Below are 23,599 nucleotides of genomic sequence, written 5' to 3' on the forward strand. Positions count from 1 at the left end.
GTTTACACACACACACACACACACACACACACACACACACACACACACACACCCTTACACCCTTTATCTGTCTCATGGATCAGACTGGAGAAAGCTTAATTAAGACCATACAGCAATACAGCTCTAGAAAACCAAAACCGTTCTGTTATCTCATAAAACATTAAAAGTAATAACTTTTCCTGTGTGACCATGGGGATCACATCAGGACTCTGCACATGCTTGGCAAGTGCCCCACCCAGAGCTATGTTCCCAGCCACGATAATTAGAAGGAGTCAAAACCACATCAGTGTTAAGTGACTGCCAAATGGAAAAATTCTCAGGCTCCATTAATAAGCTCTGGTCAAAGTTAATATACTCTAACTATATGCTACTAAATAACAAAAAAAAAACCCTTTGAGATTCATTAATCATCTATAAATGGAAATTTCAATAAAAGTTATATATGTGCTTTAATAAGAATGAGCCATTAAACTTGACATGGAATTGTAATATTCTACTTACATGTTAACTATCAAGTCCTAGGCAATACAGTAAATAGGTTAAGCAGTGCTGGTGGTATTGTGCAATGGCAGAGCTTCATCTGTGTTATAAAAAAATCCACTACTTCTCTCTGAAAATAAACTATAAAGTGTGATACAAACATAGTGCTGAATAAATATTAGGTATTAGTATGATCCATCAGATAATCAGGAAAAATCTAATGTAGATGATGCAGTAAGTAATTATTTCCGAATTCTCTGTTTTTAGTGGAAGTTATACATATGAAAAGACATTTATCACTTAACTAATTAACCTCTTGTTAGAACCACTTGTTAGTTTTCCTTTTGCATTCTTGGAACTCCTTTTCAGACATGTTAAACAGTGTATCTAAAGTGCGGTGTAAATGAACAGGTGTATCCTAGGGCTGTAATTACATAATTCTAAGTCTATATCTATGCCATGGATATGGATATACACATAATGTGTCTTTCACAATCTTCCTCTTTGGCGTTTCATCTGTGCTAAAACAAAAATGAATAGCAGAAAGTTAAAACAGGATGTTAAATGCCTTTGCTCAAACAAGAAGCTTCAACACACTTTAAAATGCACTAATGTTGTGTGTGGGGGAGCACAATAATTATATGCTTTCCCTAAGCAATTTTTATGATTCTGATCTTTCCTGACATCTTTTTTTGGATACCACTCAAATGTTAATAAAGTGATGAGTACCAACATTATAGAGCAGGTAGCTCAATTTAAAAGATTTGAGATAGCAATCAATTATTATTAGTGGGGATTTGAAATTAGAAGTCAAAAGATTTTCAAAGTGGTCTGACATATATTTAGAATTTCATTTAGAGGAAGAAAAATAATAATAACCATTAACTAGAGTGGAGCAACACCTGCTTCTGAAATCTTTGCTGGGGAAGATTGCTCCATAGCTTCACAGCAACAGAAAGGTTTGCTAAGACAGGCTGCCCTATACCAATCGACCCTCTTTTCACAACACAGTTTTCGGCTTGCTTCATGCAAAACCACAGTTTGCCCAAGTCAGTTTAATGCCTCCATACTGGAGAAACCTTAAGGCACAAAATTTGAGTAAAATTTATAATAAGGAAAAGGGAAAAAAAAATACCTATCTCTTCTGCCAAGTTAGTTACAAAACTGTTTTTCCCATTCTTTCAGGTATAAGCAGCTTCATACAAAACATGCAAGCACTCATTTTTCAGTAGTGGGTTATTCCTTGTTAAAAATCATCCTGCTCCAATATAAAGCTGAACACAAAAGGTTAATCACACTAATAATTAGTTTCTTTTTTAGTATTTAAAACTTAAACCCCTAGGAAAGCGAGAGAACTCCCTTCCATGCAGATTTACAAGTCTAATCACACCAGCCAATTTTAGATCATCTGCTACTTTACCAGAACTAGAAATTTGTGAATTTTCAACCTCCAGTGATTCTTTAAAAACTGGCTTAGAATTAAAACTGAAAGCACATTGATGCTATCTTGTTAAAGGTCCACAAATTCATGTCTTTCCCAGACAGCTGCCGTTTTCTACCTCAGAACTTACTTTCTAAGAGTAAATTATGTTGCCTTGGCTTGCAGGATAGTGAAATGGACAAAAGGAGGAGTTTGTAGTATTTTAAGGAAAAACCTAAACATAATCTACAGACTCGGGTGCTTTCTTTATAACCCAGGACAGAGGAGTGCAAAAGAGTTGTAATGAACTGCATGGGAAGTTTACAATTGTCAGTGCAGGAAATCCTTACTCTCTCTCGCTACTCTCAAATCAGTTCATTATACTATCCAAGCAGGAGCTCGGTGTGAAGCAGTCACTGAGAATTTCCCTTCTATAATCTAGTTGTTTGAGCCTGTAACAGATACCAAGGGATCGTGGTTCATAGATTACATGAAGTTCAAAATTAAAATCAGTCTAGCTCAAGCCACTAATACAGCAATATACCTCCAAGTACGGCCACCTACCTAAAGACTCTTGGTTTCGCTAAGCCTTTACCTCTTTCCTCTCTTGGTACACTGCCCTTCCTCACAGGGAAACTTCATCACAAATGGCCTGAGTTCCTTACTTCTAAATCTATGAAACACTACACCTCTTGAACCTGCTCTACTTTCTTCTTTCAGTGAGGGAGAAGGGGCACTTCTGCTCAAGGCTACTCAATCTTCAAGTTCTCACAGGAGTCAGTAACTAGGCTCTTCCAAAGTCTGCGAAGAAACTCTACAGAGTCCTGTCTGCTTAGGACAAAAGAACAATAAACCAACAAAAGCTTTCCCTCTACCTCAGGAACTCCCGTAGGCTTCATTAAAAGAAAAGTTTTCTGAAAAACAGCACAGAAGCAATACCTCAGCTTATTTCAACTGTGCTCATCTCCATAGCATGCTAAAATCAATCTCCACCGTGTCATGCTCACTTTCTTCTCGCCCTTTCCTGCCATTGCTCATGTTTACCCATTCGGTCACAATGGTGTTTGCTGGATGCGTCCACTTCTTCCCGCATATCACCTCACTTCATGGAGGTCCCCCAGGTAGGAACATCTACAGCATCACTTCATGTGCTCTCTAATTGTGTTGCTGAAATCTATGAAAACTTACGTATAGAGGTGACCTAGCCTTTCCCTAGGAGCACTGCCACCCTCCCTTAGTGGACCAGGCAGGAATTCTTGACTCATCCCAGACTGCTCACCTCACATAGAGACCACCTATGGAGGACCACATAGCAGGTCCTCCACCTAAGCCAGCCCCTCCACGCACCTCAGAGCAATGAAGATTAACTGGTTCTTATCTAGTTTCCAAATGGCAGGAAGAGATTATATTTTTAAAAGTATTTTAAAACATTTGCAAATAACTAAAATTAACTCTTGAAACACTATTCTAATTAAACCAACTGTATCTTCTTTATGATGAAAATATACAAGTAGATGTATACAGACAATATTTTTAAAATTTTAGACATGGTCTCAGAGTCCAGGTCTTGAATTTAATATGTAGGTGAATCAGGATTGAACTCGTGATTCTTAGGCCTCTACTGCTTGAGAATCACCACTAAACTCAGCATATATAAAATATATCTCATATGTACGTAACATATGATATATATTATATATATAATAAACTCAGCATATAGTTATATTCTCTGAAATTTCTATCATTTAAAAATTTTTAGAAACATGTTTTTGGTAAATAGTACATTTCAAGATAGTTCTGACTAAAATACAATCCCTTTACAGCATTGTCTCTCTCTCTGTGTGTGTGTGTGTGTGTGTGTGTGTGTGTGTGTGTGTGTGTGTGTGTATGGGTTCATGAGGGTGAGTATGCATGCATGTGCAGGGGTATCTGCAAATGACAAAGAGCAAGGATAGAAGTTAGGTGTCTTTCTTAGTTAATGTCCACCTTATGTTTTGAGCCAGGGTTCTTTACCAAGCCCATGAGCTCAGCTTCCCTGCCTGTCCCAGCCTCCCCAGTGCCTGGCATTTTCACAGGGGCAGCACTCCCTGCTCACCAGACTTCTGTGGCAGGCGTGTTACTGAATGAGTCACCGTCCCAGCCCTTTTAATTTTTGCTCCATATTCATGTATTAACCACAATCTATGGCCACAACACCCTTAGCGTGCCCAATCTTATCACATATCAACCATAACAAGTAAATTAAACTTAAATGCATTTTTATTAATATAGGATAAGAGATGATACTATTTTTTGAAAAGATGAAGTTCCCTGGCGTCAAGATACTCACAGAGGAATGTGGAGAGGCAGATATGCAAGAAATAGTTGTGGTAACAATATTATAAAAACTTAGTATTTATGTTAGTATCATTAATAGGTTAGTAAATGAAGAAGAAAAAAGTAAAAAGATTCTTTTGAAGTAACTTATGATCTAATATTAGAAAAAGAGAGACAGAAATAATTGCATACAAAGGCAGAATAAACGTATATATAAAATAAGCCAGCTATGAATAAATATGTCTGAGAGTATGGAAAGGTCAGTTTCTTGTGAATATTTGTTTATACTGTGTGAATATGAGAAATCACAAACAATACTTAATGGAAAAAGAGTCAGGCAAAAGCACTACTGATATATTTCCATGCAATTTGGAGGAAAGGAAAGCACAAGGCAATTTGTAAATTATAAATCACTATTAAGAAATTCTTAGGCTATCTTAATTCAAAAGAGCCTAACCTGACCTGCCACATGGAAAGCAATCGGATGTGATTTCTCATCTCCCCATAGGCAAATCTGCACCTGTGCATCCACCTAGCTTTACCTGCCAATTAGGAAAAGAAAATTCCCTTCTCTTAAAGCCGTGTGAGAACTTGTGCTTCTACCGCCCCCCCACCACTCTTTAAAGAACTCCATTAGTTACCACCTCCGTGGCACATTATCAATGGCTAAATCACCACCGAGTTATTCACAAAGCAAAGAAACACACTTCAGCATCCATCAAATGTCCCAAATGGTTCCTACCGAGCTACTCCCAAGCATGACACACACTTTGGAAAGACTGGCCTGCCTTTGCGATCTGGCATTTTTTTTCTGTTCCATTTCCAGCCCATTACTAATGTGTTTTTGTGGCCATTTAAGGAAAGTAACCAGAGCCATTATCTTTCCAAATACAAAGGCAACTCTCTTCTCTCTTTACCACGTGTCTTCACAGCACACAGTACCTAAATATTCTTTCTGAAATGCTTCTCCTCAAAATCCCCTTGACTTGCCTTCTCAGGAACCATAGCCTCACCTACGCTGTCTCTATAGGGGTCCTTGTCCGATTTCATAGCCTTTTAAAAAGAGCTTTGGTCCTTCCCCTCCTGAACCCAAGAGTCACATAGCTGTTATCCACTTCAGTTATCCTTGTGCCCGCGACTACTTCTAACTCCCGTTTCTTCCACTCCATCACTCTTCACCTAACTAAAAGCCACCAGCAGCATCTACACCATTGCTGAAAGCCCCAAACAGAAGATGCCCCTCATTTCTTTTACCACACTGGATGTATCTGAAGACCTAGCTTCAAAATATATGGCCCCAAACAATAAACTTAACATTATCTTCCCTGTTCACTATTTGCAACTTCATGCTGTTAGTATAGGTCTCCCCTGCATTTCTTCTTTCTAGAAACAGTGTGACTATCTGCTGATCATTGTGCTTGCAAGACCGTATTCCACTACATCAGTTCTCCCATTCACTCTGGATTGTTTCTCCAATACAGTACGTTAACTCCACCCTGCTGAGAGAATTCTTTAAAAGGATGCCCAATCTACTCCTTTTTACCTTTCTAGGCCTGTCATAAAGCCTCGCTTGCCTTTGGCCATTCACTACCCAGTTAAGCAAAGTAATAATTTCTGATCCTTAAATAGCCCAGTGTCCTTATTTTTAGTTCAGGATTTTAGGTTTTTATTAAATGTTTCTCTCTGGGAAATCTTCCTCAATCCTCCTCTAGAGAACAGGCCCCACCCCTTCAGCCATTCTCCATTTGAAAAGTTTATTTTGTTCACTATCAGTTATTATCTGAAATTACTTCATTCAGTTTGCCTTCACACACACACACACACACACACACACACACACACACACACACACACGTTTTTGTTAATGTTTCATCCCAAGCACCTTGAAAAATATTGGTAAACACTAAAATACTTGTATAAAGATATGGGTGTTGGTGGCATATGCCTTTAATCTTAGCAACAGGGAAGCAGAGGAAGGTCAGTCTCTGAGTTTAAGGCCAGCCTGGTCTACTGAGTGAGTTCCAGGACAATCATGGGCACACAGAGAAACCCTGTCTCATAAAAAACAAAACAAAACTCCAACAACAACGAAAAACAAAAAAATGTAGAAAGCAATTTTGAGCATTCAAAATTTTAATCATCAGACTGAGATCTGAAAAGAAGGAGACACTTTTATTAAGCACTTGGTGAAAGCTTACGCAGTGCGGATGTATAAGAGAAAGCATAAACGCACTCTGCTGCTGAGAGTAGTGACCAGTGACAAGGGCGACAGGAGCACACAGTGGGGCCAGGAACGGTCCTTAAAATAAGTGGCACTAAGACTACTGGAAAGCTACGCGACATATAAAAATTAATTAAAAATAACCACATATCCAAATGTAATAACTAAAACTACAAAAATCCAAGAAAACAACAAAGAAGTAAATATATAAGACATAGAACCAGGTAATAAGATTTTGTATATGATACAAAAAAGATGGACAAAAGAAAGATGATAAACTAAACTTCACAAAAACTAAAACTTTTTTTTCTTTTCAAAGGGTGGGAAGAACATACAAGCGGCATTAAACATTTGTAGAAATTATAACTGAAAGAGAGTTGCCATTATATATGTCTCCATGTATGTGTGTATGTGTGTGTGTATATATCATGTATGAAGCACTACTAGAAGTAAATAATAAAAAGACAAAAAAAATAAATGGGCAAATAATTTCAACAAACATTTCAGAAAAAACATGCCTAAAATGTTTAGCATCATTAGCATAAGGAAAAGGCAAGTCAAAAATCACACCACTAATATCATGCCTCATACTCTCTTAGAGCAAGGAAAATGAAAAGAATTTAAGTATTGGTGAAGATGAGGAGAGACTAGAGACTACCTTTCCTTGTCAGGTTCTAAAATTATTTATCCATTTTGGAAATGAGTTTGAGAATTCTTCAGAATGTTAAAAATAGTTATTATGTGATCCAAAAAACTATACACTCCCAACTGAAATCCCAGAGAAATAAAAACACAGGTCGACAACAATTTTTTTTCATTCAAACACATGGCCATAGCAGCATAGTCTTAAAGCTAAAATGTAGAAACAAGTCGAATGCTGATAAACTGATGAGCAGCTGAGAAAATGCAACATACACATATTTGGCAAAAAAAAAAAAAAGTACTGCAGATGCACCGTATAAATGGGGACATCTTGGTCTCGTAAGTAAAGAAGCCAGTCATAAAAGGCCACATACTAAAGCCAGGTATGGTGGCTCATGTCTCTAATCTAAGCACTTTGGAGACTGGGAGAGGAGGATCACAGTGAGCTTGAGGCCTATCTAGGGGATATAGTGAACATCAGGGCAGGGTGGATTCCAGAGCTGAAGTCTGTATAAAAACAAAATGAAAGTCTCAACTCCTAACCACAAAGACAACATATTATATGATTTCATTGAAGTGAAGTTTCCAACGTGCAGAAACTACAGCAGCACTTTGTTACCATGAGTCAATATGGATACATGTTATGTTTATAAATTGGAAAGGGCTGCTAGGCATTAGGTGTCTTTGGAGGAGGACTCGCATAATGCTGAATATAATTAAAAACAGTGAACTCACACCCTTTTTGAAATTTATTATGATTTTGTATTATCATGTATAACGTATATAGGCACACATGTACCACAGTGTGCATGCAGAGGTCAGAGGACAGCTTTTTAGGGTCCTGGGGAACAAACTCAGGTCCTCAGACTTTTGTGGCCTGTGCCTTTATCCCCTGAGCCACCTTGCTTCTTACATCTCGTTATGCCATGTTCAGTTGGTATCCCTGGGAGGTCTGCTCTTTTCTGAAGAAAACAGGAAGAGTATATCTGGGGAAGAGAGGAGGCAGCACAGGCTGGGAGGAGTGGAGGAAGGGGTAACTGTCGTCGGAATGTATTTTATGAGAGAAGAATAAATTTTAAAAAAGGGTATTAAGTATTCTGTTAACAACCCACGTAAAAAGACAAGGAAGAACAAACTGTTGCCTTCTGCTTTTCCTCACTCTCACTGGCAAGTTATTCCATCCTGTTGCTGAGGCGTTCTTTGCTGGTATTAGAATTTAGTTCTTCAGCTTTCAGTGTGGCCTGAAAACTGGCAGGTTTCTAGGACTTCCCTGGGACTTTGTGGCCAGATTGGGATTGCTGTGGTATCTGGTCTTGTGAACTAAACAGCTACCAAATCCCTGGTCTTTTTGTCAAGAGCAACCCAGTAAGCAGCACTCTCTCCATAGCTTCTGGAGCAGTTCCTGTCTCCAGGTTCCTGTACTCTTTGGGTTCCTGGATTGGATTCCCTCAGGGGACTATGTGATTCAGAATATATAAGCCATATATTATAAACCCTTTCCTCCCGTCTGCCATCTCAAGGCCAACCAAGGAAAAGCCTTCATAGGTATGCCCAGGGAAATTTTCACTGTAGTAGAAATATTTAAAAACTATCTCTACTTTAGTAGAAAACTAAATTACTAATACCCTTTAAATTTGTTTATTTTAGACTTTGTATTTTTTGTCTTTTATTAAAAATACTTTGTGTACTCTTAAAAAACAGACATTAAAATGTAAAGTTTATTCTCACTGAAATAAATCAAGGGTGTCTTTGTCAGGGCAAGTACATATGCACACTGTGTAATAAACATCATGGATTGTAATTATCCATGTAAGACTAGAAAAAAAAAAGGGTATTAAGATGTGTGAATTGCCGGGCGATGGTGGCGCACGCCTTTAATCCCAGCACTCGGGAGGCAGAGGCAGGCGGATCTCTGTGAGTTCGAGACCAGCCTGGTCTACAGAGCTAGTTCCAGGACAGGCTCCAAAGCCACAGAGAAACCCTGTCTCGAAAAACCCAAAAAAAAAAAAAAAAAGATGTGTGAATTATGTCCCAATAAAAAGCTATTTAAAATCATGCAATAAAGGTATTAGTAATGTTAATCTTTCCTAATTTTGATTTCCAAATATATAATTATATTTTTGATGAATGTTGATTCTACATTTGTTACATGCTAGGGATACAAGACGAAGATGCTACCTATCACTCTTGGTGAATTTTCAGATTAACAGAGGACATTCTCCTTAAATACTGGTTAGGTGTATATGGAATATCTGACTCAACTGACATGCAGACAGCGTTAGAAGTGAAGGCTATGGCACACACTGAGGTGGGGAGAGAGGGAGGAGAGGTAGAGGTCAGGGCTAGTCAGAACAACTGCTACCACTTAAGAAGATTTAGTAATCTTGGAGCTATAATCACTACAGCAATCACTGCTATCAGGAACAAGTTTCCTGAACATCTGCAGCCAAGTCAGAATAGAGCTTGTTCTCTCTTCCCCTCCCCATCTTCCTTCCCCTTGTCTATATTCGCTATCCGGTTGACTTGTGATAATTAGGTAAAATGTGATGGGTCCTGACTGATACTGAGCAGCTCAGTGGTGGGGTAAGCCTAGTACTTTCTGGCATGCCTGTCTTACCCCATGTTCCTGCTATCTGGTGCAGATGCTCAGTCAACGAACTACTTTCTTCCTTGGTATGACACTGCATGAAGATCTCTTCTAGTCACCCTAATTCTCTCCCTTCCGGATGTCTCATCTTTTACCATGTGACATATAATTCTATTTGGTAAATGACAGACTCTCTATTCAGATGAATTTTGAGAGTGGCTAAGGAGGAGGAGGAAAGTTTGTAAACAACTATCATCGTGACTACTAACTGCTTAAAGGTTGTGTGTAAACATGGGCTTGCTTGTAAAAAGAGAGTGCCTGCTGTGTGCGGGACCTGTACTAAAATTATATCCCGATTACTAGGATTCCAAATCTTCAAAACTTTGAAGCTTCTGGGGTTCCACCATTATAATTTTGGTAATTTGGAAGTTCAATAAGAAATGTATACATCAGATCAATTTTTGTAGAAGCTGCCAAGTCTACAATGGTGCATTCCAGTTCTCAAGTATAGCATGAAAGAAACTGTAATTTTAAAGTTGTCTTCCTGGTTATAAAAACTACTTACTTTTGCAGCACAGGATCGTATCACCTCCTAAAAGAAATACAGTACAATAAAGAAGGATTCATGATTTTATTTAAATAAATATTGTCTCTTTTCAAAACATTCAGATGTCAATCTTCTAATAACCAAAATGAGCATTTGAAAGTTTCTTTATCACCCTGGATTGTCATTCAGCATTCTTTCCAATGAGCTGCAAATAATGTGAATTCAAGAGACTTAATGACATTTTATAGTAAGACCAACCTGCCAGTGGCAAAGTCACTGATCTAAACTTCTGAGGGCCCAGTTCTGGTTGTCTCAGGAAAGATTCGGTCTCCTTAATAAGCCTGGCATAAATATCAAAATTCTGTCCTACCACAGAATTCAGCCAAAAATACAAACTGAACCTGCTAAAGTACATAGTTATTCCCATAAATGGAATCAATGCCCATAATTTCCAAATTAGCAATTTTTATCTGATAAACATCTCATAAGTCCTAAAGTTGATAAAGAATGGGGCAAGTAATTTTAAAAAGCAGAAAAGGGACAGTTTATAATTCACAGGATAAGGCCATAACTATCCATTTTCAAAAGAAAGTAGTAGAAATCAATGAATAATAAACAAGTTGAAAATTTGCTATTATAGAGACAACAAATATATTATTCAACCCCAATTAGAATTAATCAACACTTATCATCAGCCTGGTATATTAAAACAAAAACAAACAAAAAACCAACAACAGGCCTCAAGTCTAGAATAAAGAAATAAAGTAACAAACAAGCATAAAAGAAGAGCCCCGGGTTTTCCTTTCAGACCCTCTACAGGAGAACTGGGAACCTCGCTTGAGTCCTGGCCTGAACCTCAACTCCACTCTTCAGTCTGTGTGCATTCCTTTGCTCTCTGGGCTTCCTGGACTCATCCTCTACTATCTCCAGTGTTTGAGGAGTAACTATAACAACGCATGCAAAGCACTTAGAAAAGTACCAGAAACATATGACAACAAGGATTACTAATAATGAAATATTACATACATTAACTCTACAGAATGAATTGCTTTTGCAATAGAAAAAAAATAACCTTTCTCAATATGGAAATAAAAAGTCATTCCATTCTTACTTCTGTGACTCTACTTGGCAAGCATCTCTGTGACCATTAAGCGAGGCTCAAGTTACTGTGAAAACTGGGGCAGTCTTGAGTGGTGCAGCAGATAGAGAGCTAGGTCTGCCTGTCATCTGAGGATGGTTTTTCGTAGGTTCAGGTCTACAGATCAATTACTTGTTAAACTGGTTAATCCCAACAGTTACCCAAAGTTCCGAGCAACTGTGGATGTAGTCATGAAGGCAAATCTCTGAATCTAAAAGTTAATAATGAGTGTATCCCTGAGAAACCTCGCCTGAGCTGTAGAATGCCTTTTAGGTCTTACTGTGGGAGCAGCTGTCAGGTCTGCAAACTTTGAAACAAATGATTTACATGATGACTGAATGACAATGCTCTAAGGATCAGATTATCGCCTACTTCTATGTCCTTTCCTAATGAATACACACCTATTAAATGCCTGCTGAGATGAATTTATTGTGTAGTTTAAATAATATACAAATAATACCTTAAACCCAAGTTCTATTAGAAAATATTCCTAGTTTAGTTTTTTAAAGGCTATGTTGAGCTATTTATCTTCTATAGCTAGAGGGATCTATAGTGAAAATGATATTTGGAATCTACCAAGATATAGTTACAAGAAACATGATAAAAGACATTCTGATAAAAAGTAGGAAATCCCACCAACCTAAATGCTTGTAGAACACAAAAAGAACGAATGTATCATAGGCTAAGAATACATCTTAGTTTATTCTTATACATACTACTTTATGTATAGACTGAGAGAAAATGGATCATACAAAACATAAAAACAAAAGTTTAGTAAAATATCTGGGCAGGAAAAATAATGTTTTCTTTCTTTCTTTTTTTTTAAGCCACAGACACTGGACAAAGATTTATTTCCAAAGGCAGCTTTTGTATTAACCCAAGACATACACATTTTGTAATTTAAAAGAGAACTCTGTGCTCAAAACTGAACAACTAAAAACATATGAATTTTATTTCATAAAATTACTATTTCTCCTGTCTTGGATTTAATTTCTTAAAAATATTTTTGACATTATTTTTCTTTTACACTTCTTTAATTTTCATTTCCATTATCTGAAGATATAAAATGATATCAGAAAGCATGCCATAAGAGCTAGGTACCTTCAAGATGTCAGTTTTCAGACTGAGAGATTAGAGTGTCACTGTGTCTAGTGCTTACTGGTTCTTGTGTCTACAAAACCTTGTCACACAGACAAGGGCTTCTCTTATTTTATTTTCTTCTATTGGAGATGTATTTTTCTCTAAATTTTAAATAGTAACATATCTACTACAATTCCTTTTACTATGTGGAACACATCTGATTGGTTATATTAAAAACGCTATAAGGATCAAAACACTGAAACAAATAACTTAAAGTTATATGTTTTTAATTTTAATTGAGTAACATAAAAAAAGACAGAAACAAATACAATCACCCTCTACCCTACTTTCCAACTAAATCTAAACTCAGGGAGAGTGTACTCTGCACCCTGTCTACCTCCTGCCGAAGGGGAAAGGGAGCAGCACGGCAAGGACTAAGGCTTGCAGTATCATCCCGGGCACGTGTGGTTTAAGTGTTCAAGGAGAGCACTAAGGGAGGAGGGAGGGGATAGCACTAAGGGAGAAGGGAGGGGAGAGCACTAAGGGAGGAGGGAGGGGATAACATGTATTAAGAGCCAAGTTGGGTGCCAACTGAAGAGAAAACAGCTCATGAGCAAGGCTGCTTAGTTGGCCTTCAAGAAGCCCAAGGCTAACATTATCTAAAGGACCAAGGTCAAAGAGGCTAGTATTCTTCAGAGAGAGCCTAGGAAGCTATGCTAACAGTACACCTCATGAACAAAGGCCCCTTCCTGTCCCCATTTTCACTATTTTCCTGGTGATAGCTGCTTTCTTTGGCACTTAAGGGCAAAAAGAAAACCTCAAAATAAGGTTATGAAATATTGATTTCTACTTGGAAGTTACAAGTTTTTTCTTTTATCATTTCTTTGAGGTTTTACTATTTTCCTTTAATGTTAAATATGTGTGTGTTCTTATAAGCCAATGAGATTTTCTTTAATACATCTTAATATTTTTCCATGTTGGTGTTTGCCACACATATGAAAATATCTATGTGTATGTATCATGTTATATATTACACATATATACATTTATATTTATCAAACAGAAACCTACAATTTATTTATATTTGGGGACAATTACTAATTTTAAGACTAGCAAGTCTTTCATTCATTTACATAAGAGAAATACTTGCAGCACATAATCCTAGGTTTGGGGTGTGTGTGGTGAGGTGACGCATTTTGAATCCTGGGCTCTGGGCATAGTAAGCTGGTGCCCTGCCACTGAACTTTATGCCCATCTCCCTAGTTATTAATTGCTTATTTAACTTCTTGGTCAGTAAAGTTCTATTTGCATATGTAACCTAACATGTACGTTCTTCAGTTAACTTATGCTTATGTTTCCTAAAATTATAATTCCTTTTCCCTTTTTGTATATCTCGTTTTATGAATTTGCATCACAATATTTATACTATGTCAGCTTAAAGATGTATTTAAATATCTGTCAAGACAAGAACTGTCTTAATTATTATCTGTTCTTTTACCTGGCTCATCTGGAGTAGCTGAAAATACTTCTTGGCAGGTCGCTATCATTTATATATACATGGTTTGCCTCTTGAAACCACTTATCAATAGTATACACAATTATTTAATACATATACTTCTGTTCTTATCAACAGTAACAACTATCATTATTATACTATATCTTAGACAACTCAGGAAGACTTGCATTCATTGAATCTTAGAAATTCAGTTAAGGTGAGGTATATCAGAACCCTAACTTTCAGGGAGGAAGATTAGGCTTACTTGATGTACTTGAGAGTCACAAAGCAGGCATGGTTAGTCTAAGCCCTTGGGCCCTAGAGGTACCCGCCGCTCCTTTACATGCATTTTTAGCATGCTGCCGAAAACAGTCCCCCACTTATCTTAGTAATTGGGTATTTTAAGTGTCAACTTTCCTCCTACCATTTGCAATGCAGAGATTTTTAAAAATTTGTCATTGAAATTCCTTTATTTTTATCTTATTCAGGGTGTCTTTTAAAATGAAATTCTCAGACCACCTTTGGACATCATTAATAAATATTCTGATTTATTCTATTTAATAAAACACAATCTAAGTTGCTGTTTCTGATGTTTTGCCTATATTGCCCTTTTCTTGTTAATGTGCATAGTCATAAATGTATGTGTGTGTGTGGCATATACACATTTGTAGGCAGATGTGTACATCTGGAGATCAGAGAGAGGTAAATTTCAGATTTCTGCCTCTATTGATCTTCACATTATTTTTGAGACAGGGTCTTTACTGAACTTGAAGCTCAGTGATTGGTTGGCTAGCTGGCCAGTAAGCTCTATGGCTCCTATGGTCTCTGCCTACTAAGTGCAGGGACTACAGACACACACCGCCATGCATGGCAGCTCTAATGTGGGTGTTGAGGAACTGAACTTATGTCCTCATGATTGTGCAGTAAGCACTTTATCCGTTGACTCGTCTTCCCAGTCTTGAAATCCACAGCATTCATCAAATGGCACTCTTGCTTTAAATGAGACGACCTTTCTCTACGAACACCAGTATATGTTTACATTCTCATTTCGGTCTGTCCAGAAGGTTTTATGCAGCTCCATACATGAGTTCACATAGAATATCAATAGAAGTTAGGGAGCTGGTAATGGTTTGGGGAAGAAAGGAATCTTTCAAGGAAGGGAAAATACAGTGTTATAGTGGGATAACACAGAAATCACAAAAGGGGGGTTAAGTGGGGTGGGAAATGGGAAAACAAGGATGAGGGGGCAACATGGGAAGGGATAACTAACACTAAGGACTTTTTAAAGGTCACATAGAAGCCTAGTACTGTAGCAGCTTCCTAAAATATATACATATATATCAATGGACTTTAGATGAAGTTACTATAAAATGTGGGTAGCAATACAATACCCCAACAGACATATCATTCCAATAAAACTTTCAGTACTAAGAATAAGTTATGTGTTTTGAGTAATAACCCAAACTTATTTCTAGTGGACTGACATTATGTCATTCAACTGAACGCAAATGGAATCTGGTATCCCTCTGTCTAGTTTTTATTGACTGAAAGGGCAATTTATCCTGACAACTTAACATTATTGACTATTTTTGTTTTCCATTAAAGTCTCTATAATTTTGAGCACTACTTTCCTCTGCTTCTATCTTTAATGACTTCTTGGCCTTATGCAATAGTTTACATACAAAATTATACTATGTCATTTAGCACAAGCAGAAGCTCACCAGCCACATACACAAAATTAGTTATACCTTTTTATGTAGGAATTCTTTTAAAATAAGGAATTTTTACACTATATATACTTGAAAAAAATCTATGAAACCTGTCTTTTGAATACAAATAGTTAATAGCTGCTTTGTTTATAAAAGAAGGGTACCAACCACTACAGTGCCAAAGTTACACATCTGCTACAATAAGAGTCAACATGAGCACTTTATAGTGTATTATTAAGAGAATAGGAAGGTAAAGAGTTAGGGAAAATGTCAAAATGGTGAATCTGGAAAGATAATTAAGGGTATTGATTTATCCCCTAAAGAGGAAGACAAAAAAGAAAACAGATTCTTTATAGAAGGGAAGTATAGAAATATATGATGTGGAAATGATGGGAGAAAAGGTAGATTATTGAATCTATCTTAATTCAAAAAACAACTATTAATCTCAAAATATTTTATACTGGTATGGATTTTAGTTTATTTATATAAGTTTAAGGTCAATTTTGTTATGCTGTATGTATATTTCTAAGCTTGTTTAAGGTATGATGTTTATGCAGCTCATTTAATAATGTAATATATAATTAAAAATACAGATTAATAGTCATCTATAATAGTCAAACTTAATCCACATTAGTTAGGTTTTTAGGTACACAAAAATATACTTCAATTAGATAGGTAATCATAAAACATTTCAAAGACCTATATAATATAGCATTTAAAATATTTTAAGAACTTAAACTTTTCTCAACAGTGACATATGTCTGTTCCTGGCAGCACCAATTACTTCAAAGAGGATTATAGGCATCGAAAAAGCTCATTACGGAGTTTGCCTTTAGTGTGGTAAGGCTAGCCGTTTGGGCTAGAAAATGCTCTTGCCTGGACTGCTTGACATTATGCGGTATAAACTGGACATGCTGGACACACAGGAAAAGGACTGCTAAACTTTGCCAAAGCAAGATAGGATGGTTCTTTGGGTTCCTGATTCACAGTAGAAACTATCAGACATTCCATAGGACACAGAGGAAAGCAACTGAAAAACCTTGCCAATATAGGTGGGACAATCCTTTAAATTTCCTACTTCACTGAAAAGTTTGACAGATACTCTAGGCCGTGAGGCTGATGATGGATGCCCCAACGTTACAGAAGAACTTTGGGTTCTGACTGTCCAGGCAGCCAGATGTCTCTGTCATTTCTAGAGTTTTCCCCTCAACCATCTACTTATACTGAGTTGTGAAAATCAGCTGAGTAGACCCAGGATATAAATATGCTAAAAACAATCAGAGGTGCCTTCAAGGAGATTACAGTGAAGACAAGTTGTTGTATGACTTTCTTATATGCTATGGATTGAACCAGAATAACTGTCCTCAACAGCGAGTGCCCTGACCAGCACCTAGAAACTTGCCAGAAATGAAAACTGATAGACTAAGCCAGATATATTTAGGAATAAAGCCTGGCAATTAATGCTCTAATAAGCCTGCTATAGGACTCTGCTATACATTGAAATTCAAGAAACACTCAAACCTAAGCTTTTAGCAAGATATTACAAGGATTTGAATGCATGGACAGAAATATCTTGTTTAAGTATTATCTGTTCTCTTATGAATTAATTTCACAGTGGTTCTCAACCTGTGACCCCCTCAATAAACCTTTCTCTAAAATATTTACATTATAATTCATAACAGTAGCAAAATTATAAGTATGAAGTAGCAATGAACATAATTTTATAGTTGGTGGGTCACCACAACATGAGGAACTGTATTAAAAGGTTGCAGCATTAGGAAGGTTGAGAACCACTTCTCTAGAAGTTTTGGCAGGGAGAATTCATAGGACGAGTGTCTAAACCTAATAGCCCCTACCCTCAATGATCCTATTATACAGGCCTCACATGGTGGCTTCTCTTCCTTTCCTAAGAAATCAAACTGCATGTGTGTGACAAGTGCTAGGTATGATTCTTTGTTTCAGGATCCTTTCTTATTATGTCTTGACCTGGTCTCTAAAGAAATGTCAAGTCCTAATAGTTGACCAAACTTAAATTTGTAGGCTTCAAAGAACAGCTTCCTAACTACTACTTGGAAAGAACTACAAAGAATAAAAAAATTTAAGAAATTAACTACCTGCCTTATGTTAATCTTTGTTGGCATGGCAAAAGTAATGGTTTTAAATTTTCAACTACCATAAACAAACAAACAAACAAATAAAATAAACATACTGTGACAGTTTCGAGTCTCTGCTTCACAAGTTGAATTTTTCTTGATGAATTATTTTCAGTGTTGACAAATTCATCAATCTGAAAAGAGCCTTGAGGGGGCAGTTTAGGACAGGTGCATAAAGCATCCTGACTTTGATGGATGCCAGGCAATGGGAGTGTCCCATTATACCGTTTGAACATTTCAGCCTCTTGCTGGGCTACTAAAAAGAAAAAAGAACCTAAAATTAGCAAAAAGATAATAAAATATTTAAGCCATGAAATGATAACATTTAACAAACAGCCAGAAATTGAACAGTACATTTTAATTGCTTGGTGTCGAGAATGGCAAGATAAAAATTTGTAGGCAATATGAAATCAAGGAAAATTTATAATTTCACATCAAGTAAATTTATAATTGATCTTTGAAGGTAATCCAAATTGAGATATAAGCCTAATATATACTTACATACATACATATATATTTCAAATATTTACTAATGATGCAAAATGATAAAAACATTCACTCACAAATACATAGGCCTAAACCATTTTTATCTCTTCCAGTTTTATACATACATCTATGTAAAAATATCAAAATGTAAGTATAGTTTAAATTTTTGTCAATTTAAATACAAAAGGTTTCAAATACTTATAACATAATTACCATTTTAAATGTTTTATAATACGTAAGAATTATAATTCTAAAACACTCCCCTGTCACTCAATATTTACGATGTTTGACTTTTCATGTTGTAGATATTGCATGAAAAATTACTTTCATACTTGGCTTTATTTTTGAACATAACTTTTGTCTTGGATTAAATCCCTAGATTGAGACAGAGGCCTGAGTGGTGGGTGTGTTTTGAGAATAGTGGTCAACTATGGGAACCAGTGATGAGAGGAAGATCTTCACTGCACTATGGTAACTATGGTAACCAGTGATGGGAGGAAGATCTTCATTGCACTATCACTATGGTTACTATGGTAATTAGTGATGAGAGGAAGATCTTAATTGCGCTATGGTAACTATGGTAACCAGTGATGAGAGAAACATCTTTACTGCACTATGGTAACTATGGTAACCAGTGATGAGAGAAACATCTTTACTGCACTATGGTAACTGTAGTAACCAGTGATGAGAGGAGCATCTTCACTGCACTTTAGGGTTCATAAAATGCACTCAAATAGACTATCTTACTTGACTGGATAAATAAATCTGAAAAAATTAACTCAAAGGAGAAAAATACATAAAGTTATCATTTAAAAACTATTTTCTTAATTATACAATACTGAAATGGAGGGCTTTCTAAAAATGACATGAAAGGAAAGAAATCAAAACAGTAACTCAATGGACAAGTATTCTGTATACTCTTAAAATTACAAACAGAAACGTGAGGTAGTATGTGTGTGTGCACATCTGTGTGAATGTTTCAAAAAAAGATTTATTATATTTCATAGATTATTTATTATAGGGTTATGTAAGTCAGAAAAAGTTAGGAAATATCAATATTATTATGAAAAAATAAGATCAACTTTGTTTCATAACCATTTAAATCTTCAGACAAATAAAGTCCTACAAGGCTAGAAATTAAAAAGCTAATGAAAGGCAATAAGTTTTTATCTTTTGGGATAAAAATGGAATAAAGGGAACTTGAAATGACTAAATAATGAACAAATCATATGAGGGAAAAAATGAACAGATTTCTTTGCAAGAAATATTTTTCTATGTAATATAAGACAGGAGAAAAAACAAAGGCACCTAAGGAATAAAATTTAGGAAGACATTGACTCCTTAATAGTAGGCCTGTATCTCTGAAAAAAATATCTGTATGAAATAAAAACAAACAAACAAACAAGCAAAAAATACTCATAAGCCACAAGAGCTAGGTACTTCAGTTAGGTTACAGAACATGAAAGAACATGAAAGAAATATACAAAAATTAACTGGATGGCTAAACAAAATTAGCTGTTTTCATAATGGTAAACAGATCAACAGAACAGAGAACCCATCGCATATAGAGACAAGCAGTAAAGGTGACTGTGAAAGACAAACTTTTCATCAAATGGCATTGGGACAGTTGGACACTTCTATGTGAAAAGAATGAACTTTGACCCATACTTCATGCCATGTATTAAAATTAAAATGAAGCACAGACGCAAGCAGAAAACATAGAGTTATGAAAGATATAGAATGAAACACAGAAAAATCAATCTGGAGCTTTGAGTATGCAAAAATTTCTTAGATACGGAACTAAAATCCATGAAAGAACAAACTGATAATCTGTATTTCAAATTTTCAAACTTCTGCTGATCAAGGTGTTAAGTAAATAGAAGACAGGACAAGCACTGGGAAGAATATCTGAATCATATGCTAGAGAGCATTTGCATAGAGAACTCTCAAATCAAAACTGAAAAAAAAAAGAAGCCAACTTAAACAAAACAAAACATGGTCACCAATGTAAACAGATACTGAAGAATCTCCAACGAGGGCAGACAGGCACCTAAGAAAGCAGTCGGCATCACCAGTCAGCAGGGATGCGCAGATCAGAACTAGGGCATAGCAGCAAGCCTGTCAATCAGATTGGCTAAAATGACAAAGACCTGCCATGTCAGATTTGGCAAGGATCTGAAGAAGCTGGAACACTTCAAGGGGAAATGTGATTTTTGCTTTTCAATGAGACAGTCTCTGTATAGTGGAGGCTGGCTTTGAACTCACTACCTGCCTGCCTCCATCTCCTGAGTAATGAGATTACAGGTGTACACTGCCATGCCTAATGGCTTAAGAAAAAGCATCTGCAATATTATTCTGACCTTTCATTTTTATGAACTTACATGAGGAAAATGAAAGCATTTTTCAAAATAAAAACTTATAAACGCAGCAGCTTTCTTCATAGTGGCTAAAAGCTGCACATAAGCAGAAGAGCATCAATAGACAACAGATGCACAGACTGTCGTGACCCTCTAGAATGGAGCAATAGCAGGCAATTAAAAGTATGAGCTATTGATAAATGGTAAAACATAAATGAAATTCAAATAATTAAGAATGAAAAAGCCAGACTTAAAAGAATTCAAGGAATATACAGCATCATTTATTAAAAACAATTCTGGAACATGGAAACCAGCCCAGAGTGCTTTCAAGGAATGAGAAGAGGAGGAAAGCAATTAAAATGGGGCAGAAAGCAACTCAAGAATGGTAGGTGTGCTCATTGTTTTGACTTGAGGTGATGGCCTTGCAAGTACATAAATTATCAAAGCATATATTTAAAATCCAGACAGTATATTGTATGTAAATGATCCCAATAAAGCTGTATACACACACACACACAGACACACACACACAGGCAAATGGCACAACAAAGATCAAAGTGGGTAACTGCTTTTGATATGAGGACAGGACCAACAACAATCCAGTTAAAATGAATAATCTAACAGGAAAACAGAACTATAGAACACTGCAAAAGAAGAACTATGTAGCAAACAGCTAACAAAGAAGAAAACAGTAGTAAAAATGCAAATAAAATATGCCTTTTTTCCTGTCTAACTGACTGATGTACTTCTAGACAATTTTTCCTAAGGAAAAAATGGGTAAGAAAGGTATACAGTTAAACATATACCACAATTACTGTCTAAATTATTTAAATAAATTATTGATGTGTGTGTTGGTGAGAGAGAGAGATAAAATGGAATATCATGGAATATCACCACTGATTATCAAGTACAGTTATGCCATAAAATAATATAAAGTAGGTTTAAAAGTATGTGTGTGTGTTTGAGAAAGGATCTCTCTATGTAGCCTTAGCTGTCCTAGAACTTGCTATGTAGACCAGGTGTGTTCAAAATTCACATAAACTTGTCTGCCTCTGCCTCTTTGGGTACTGGTTTTAAAGGCATGAAGCATCAGCCAGATTCTAAAATAACATGAAATAACATAAAATAGCATGAGCATAAAACATGGGGCCTTTTAAAGTAAAAGTTATCTATGAGATATTGTGCCTGTAGAAAATACATATTTTGATATCCATACACAACTTCATCTATGCAAACTGAAGATAAGAGCCAGCTAATACCTAGAGTTCTCTCTTCAGACCATGCTGGATGAGTTCTAGAGGACAGGGCCCTGGGAGCAGGCCTGCTGACTATTCCAACTGTCAATGACAATTCCTCAGTACCAATTTTCTGTCCATAAGTGCAAGGGTTGCCACTGCACATCAACTTTTTCTTTTTTCCATTTGACTCCACTTTTTTGTGTATATTTTTAAATTATTCCAGAGTAACAAGAACATTTACTTCACCTTCAGTTATTCAAAGATAGCTTTAAAAAATGAGGAACTACAAAGCTGTAGAAAAAGACTAAAGAGTAGTGCTCCACGTGCCGGCACTTGGAAGGCCTGCCTCTAGAGCTGAGAAGTCAATGAACAGCATGTTTGATGATCTCTGCCTTCTCTGTTTTGAAAATTGTGCTATCAACCTTCAATTATCTTCTTGCTGTATGTAAAGCTACATCTAAGAAGAGCCTGCCATTCTAACTTACTACATTTCCTGAGATTCTGTTTTTGCCAACCACAGTTTCACCCTCTGAGAAGCAGTCACAAGGATGGCCAAGAAGTACACATACTGGTATCACTAACAAGTTAACGGGATTTAACTATTTTTTCTCTTTTTCTTTTCGTTAAGCCATTTTTCCTAAGTATTATGATATACTAAATATGTATTAACTTTTCTCTTTCAAAGAAGATTTTAAACTGATAAAAATAGCAAAACGCACTGACTAAACATGTCTTTCAATTTTTTCAAAGTAGATATATTTAACAATGGTATTAAACTATTTAAATGGAGTAAAATAGCAAAACTCCAAATACCTATGAAGCCCTGTTAACATTTTATATAAAAAGCTGGACTTCAGGCAGTCATTTCAATACCTGACTGTACACCAAGTCAGCATCCTCTGTTCCTTGACGAGGACCATCACAGTCTGCAGAAGTATTCACAAAGTGTACTTTCTCAGACTACATACAGTTGCTGCTTGTGAGTGCTTCAGTCCCCATACCACACAAACACCGATGAACACAACTGCTTAAGACATTCAGTTTTCAGTGTAAAAGAGCTGGTAATAGATAACTTTTGGATTTTCCTTCAAGCTCTATGCTTGTAATAATCTGGAGGCTTCCAAGTTACTTTTAGGCTCCAGTTAGAGATCATGTTGCAATTAGATAGCCCTGTTTTTCTATTTTATTACATTTTTTTCTTTGTGCTAATCAATTCTGTCCGTTTAAGACTCAGCTCTGAAATAACCTGCTATGTTTAAAGCTCATACTTTTAATATTTTCATCCTCACCCTTTCATCCCTTTTTAAAAAATGCCCACACACATGCACTAAAGCAGGCTTGGAGAACACAGACTCCTTTTGGGGTTCAAACCTCTTGGAGGTGAACCAGTTACTGCAGGGAGCTAAGTGGCACTGCAGAGGAAGGGACAAGGTGTCAGGAACATGAAGGTGGCAACTGTTATTTACTTAAAAGAATGTTAGGACCATGAAATGCTTACAGCTTGTCTCCACAGGCTGCCTACAAATGCCCTGCAGTAAGTGCTGCTCCTTCCTGTTGTCTTCCTAGCCACACTATACTGCGCAGCTGGAAGTGTGTGACATGGGCCACTATAGAAAAACCACCAGCTTTGCCTACTGAAGCCTGGGCCATGACCTTTGTCAGTTCCTAAGCTCATGCCTTGCTTTATAGTCTCACTGTATCGTCTGGGGAAATATGGGGTAAGACTGAGT

At 36.5% G+C, this 23,599-nt stretch overlaps 1 protein-coding gene across 4 annotated transcripts in view; it reads right to left on the minus strand.

The window, feature by feature from the left end:
• Nucleotides 1-23,599, minus strand: part of Ahi1 (Abelson helper integration site 1) — a 145,984-nt gene that overhangs the window by 69,708 nt on the left and 52,677 nt on the right. The window contains exons 16-17 of one of the 4 annotated variants that reach the window (XM_026786098.1): nt 17,845-18,041; nt 10,232-10,258 (exon numbers count right to left, since the gene is read on the minus strand). In XM_026786098.1, the coding sequence (XP_026641899.1) occupies nt 10,232-10,258; nt 17,845-18,041 (224 nt within the window). Of the gene's footprint in view, nt 1-10,231; nt 10,259-17,844; nt 18,045-23,599 lie in introns of all 4 variants that reach the window. The other 3 variants (XM_005360958.3, XM_026786100.1, XM_026786099.1) reach the window with 3 other exon arrangements.

This window comes from Microtus ochrogaster, linkage group LG4 (genome assembly GCF_000317375.1).
Source record: "Microtus ochrogaster isolate Prairie Vole_2 linkage group LG4, MicOch1.0, whole genome shotgun sequence".
Taxonomy (NCBI): Eukaryota; Metazoa; Chordata; class Mammalia; order Rodentia; family Cricetidae; genus Microtus; species Microtus ochrogaster.